This window comes from Lolium perenne, chromosome 7, assembly GCF_019359855.2.
Source record: "Lolium perenne isolate Kyuss_39 chromosome 7, Kyuss_2.0, whole genome shotgun sequence".
In the NCBI taxonomy this organism is placed as follows: Eukaryota; Viridiplantae; Streptophyta; class Magnoliopsida; order Poales; family Poaceae; genus Lolium; species Lolium perenne.
In genome coordinates this window covers 173658929-173661688 of record NC_067250.2, presented here as the reverse complement: position 1 = coordinate 173661688, position 2760 = coordinate 173658929, and the positions used below count along the sequence as shown (strand labels likewise).

The 2760-nt window shown below is 53.8% G+C and overlaps 1 protein-coding gene across 1 annotated transcript; it reads right to left on the bottom strand.

The window, feature by feature from the left end:
- Positions 1-574: 574 nt before the first annotated feature.
- Positions 575-2760, bottom strand: LOC127301095 (uncharacterized). Its single transcript, XM_051331308.1, has one exon. It carries the CDS (start codon positions 2662-2664, stop codon positions 766-768), a length of 1899 nt encoding a protein of 632 aa, XP_051187268.1. The 5' UTR covers positions 2665-2760; the 3' UTR covers positions 575-765.

The following is a 2760-nucleotide window of genomic DNA, read 5'->3' as shown; positions in this document are numbered from 1 at the left end:
ATAAATGATAAAGACTAAATCCAGAATATCAATCTTTCCATATCTGTACAGTACATGAGTGCCATACATAGCATTTGTTAGAAAAACCAAACATACAAATATGCAAAATAAATGGAACTCACAAGTCACAACTTCAACGAGACGTGGTGTTCATCGTCTCCTTGAAGGCATTGATAATTGCTTCCCGTGGTGAATGCTCTGTGTCTGGCTTTCACATGTTGGACCGGGCTTCTACCATTGGTAGGATTGTTAAGTGTTAGAACTCAATTCTCTCTCTGATATGGCTGGTTCAGCCAAAGGTAGCCACACTTTGACAATATGTTTGATATGTTTGTAATTTTGGTCTCCTAGTGATAGCCAAGACTTTAGGCCTCGGTGCCTTTGGGAAGGTGAGGGGATCCTCTCCTTTATCCAAAAGTATACAAAGGGGTAATGATGGCTTTCAGTAGAGAATGATCAAAAGACAGTGGCACAAGTATTGTTTCTCTCTTTGCATCCATAATGAGAAGAAGCAGTACATGTTTTTTTTTTATGAATCCATGGTATTAGCCTGGAACTTCCAAAAGATACCATGTAACCTTGATCAATAATCACAGCTATCATATCCATTACCGAGATAATAATAGACAACTCAAAAACATCTTTAAATTCCAGCCTCACAAAACAAATAAACTTCACTACATACAATATGAATTTCACACCCTGTTGTAGAAGCAAAATGAAAATGGGGTAAAGTAACAGCTACAATACAGAGAAGGTACCAAATCAGATGCAGCGGTAGCTCCCACTGGAGAAGGTGTGGCCAACTTCGTTAAACTGGGAAGTGCTATTGACGGCTGGACAGAGTTTGATGCCAGACAATGTGAAGGGCCCTTGGTAAGCAAACTTGACCATTCCAACAACCTCTAGTTCACCATCCTTGGAGTCTTGATCTACAGGCATCCGTGCTCTCAACCGTCCAGCAGGACCTTTCAGAGGGATGTCTGAGATGTGCCACCTGAGCTCCCTCTCTGCCCGGTTCAACACAGCTTTGGGCGAAACAGTAAGCAGAGTCGGATCCACAGGAAGCTTAACAATAAATGTAACATTGCTCAGCGGCTGTGGCAACATTGGGTTCGACGCATAATGTATCATCAGTGAGAGTAATGTTCCACTATGGCGCTTTACAAGGCGAATCCTCAAAGGGAGAGGTGAGTGCTTGGGAAGGAAGCTGTATTTCATGATGGGGATGGGCTCCTCCTTTGATGGTGTCTTCACATGGAACAGGCCATTCTCGAGGCTACTCAACACGGTACTCTGCAAGGCGGCCCTCTTCATTCCAGAAGTACCCTCAAGCCGGAATGAGAACTCTGTGTCCCTCCCAGCTGCCTTCTTTGGTGGTAACGTCCGCAGAAATAGTGTACCTTTCAAACCAACCCGTGCAAGAATAGACTCCTTGAATTCTGCATTGATCTCCTCCACGATGCACAACTCAGGAACGGTCATCTCTGCGCTCTTGGTCACCAATAGGTTCTCAAGCGGCGAACCAGCAGCAGCATTCCGTGCCTGCGCACTATTCATTTCTAGCAGCTCAAGACCAGTGATGGTCTTGTCCTTGTGATCCTTCTTGGTTGTGGTAACAAACTCGGAAGCATCTAGCCCACCCCCGAATGGCGCATTGAACCCTTCAAATGCCTCAGCCAGGGAAGCTTCGTCGTTACCAAACTCAATTCCACCGTAGTCGCCCTCAAATCCCTCGACCCCAATACGTGTGGGCTTAGTGGCCTCAGCTGGCGGCAAAGTGGTGACCTCCAGCCCAGCAAGTGCAGCAGCGGGATCAGCAACCACAAGGGCAGTCTCTTTGTTCTTCTTGAACCCACCGACCAGTGCCTCCTCTGGCTTGCTAATCATGTCGCTAGCTGCAAAGGGGTCCTTCTCAATGGGAGGCGCGTCCTCAGGCGGTGCCTCGTCCCCAGTAGCGGCAGCAGCTGTAGGCGCAAGGCTGGAAGCAGAGAACTCGTCACCGGCAGCGAGGGTCTCCATGGGGAGCTCGAAGGAAGCGCCGTTGAAGGCGTCACGAGCGGCATGGCGGTCCTGGGCGAGGTGCTCTACGGTGGGCCAGGAATCAGCACCGCGGGCGCGGGCCTCGGCGTCGGGGGAGGAGTTGACCATGCGAGCGAGGTTGTCGCCGTGGATGGTGGCGAGGATCTGGGTGAGGCGCACGGAGCCGACGCCGTGGAGGACGAGGTCGAGGGCGAGGTAGACCTCCGGGTACTTGCGGTGCACCTTCTCGGGGGTGACGTCGATGCCGCGGCAGGCGGCGACGACGACGTCGACGGCCTGGTTGACGGCGTCGGCGACGGCGAACGCGTGCACGGCGGGGGACGCGTGGTCGGCGGCGGTGGTGACGCCGAGCACGTAGATGGAGTTGACGAGGCGGTAGACGACGCGGTACTGCGACTCCACGCCCACCACGAGCTGCCCCGACCCGGCGGCCAGCGGGTCGTCGCCAATGGCGTCGAGGGAGGCGGGCTGCTGCTGCTGCTTGCCGCGGGCGAGGTGGAGGCGCGCGAGGCGGAAGGCGGAGACGGCGGCGAGGGCGCGGGAGACCGGGAACCAGGAGCGCGTCTGGAGGAGGATGTCGGGGCCGTTGACCGGCTGCAGAGAGATCGCGAGGCACGCCATGGCGCCGGCGCCGGCGAGGCAGATCTGGGGCGACGGTTAGGGTTGGGATCTGAGTGGTGAACTGGTTTCGAGAGATCCGGCCTCCGGGAGTGGGTG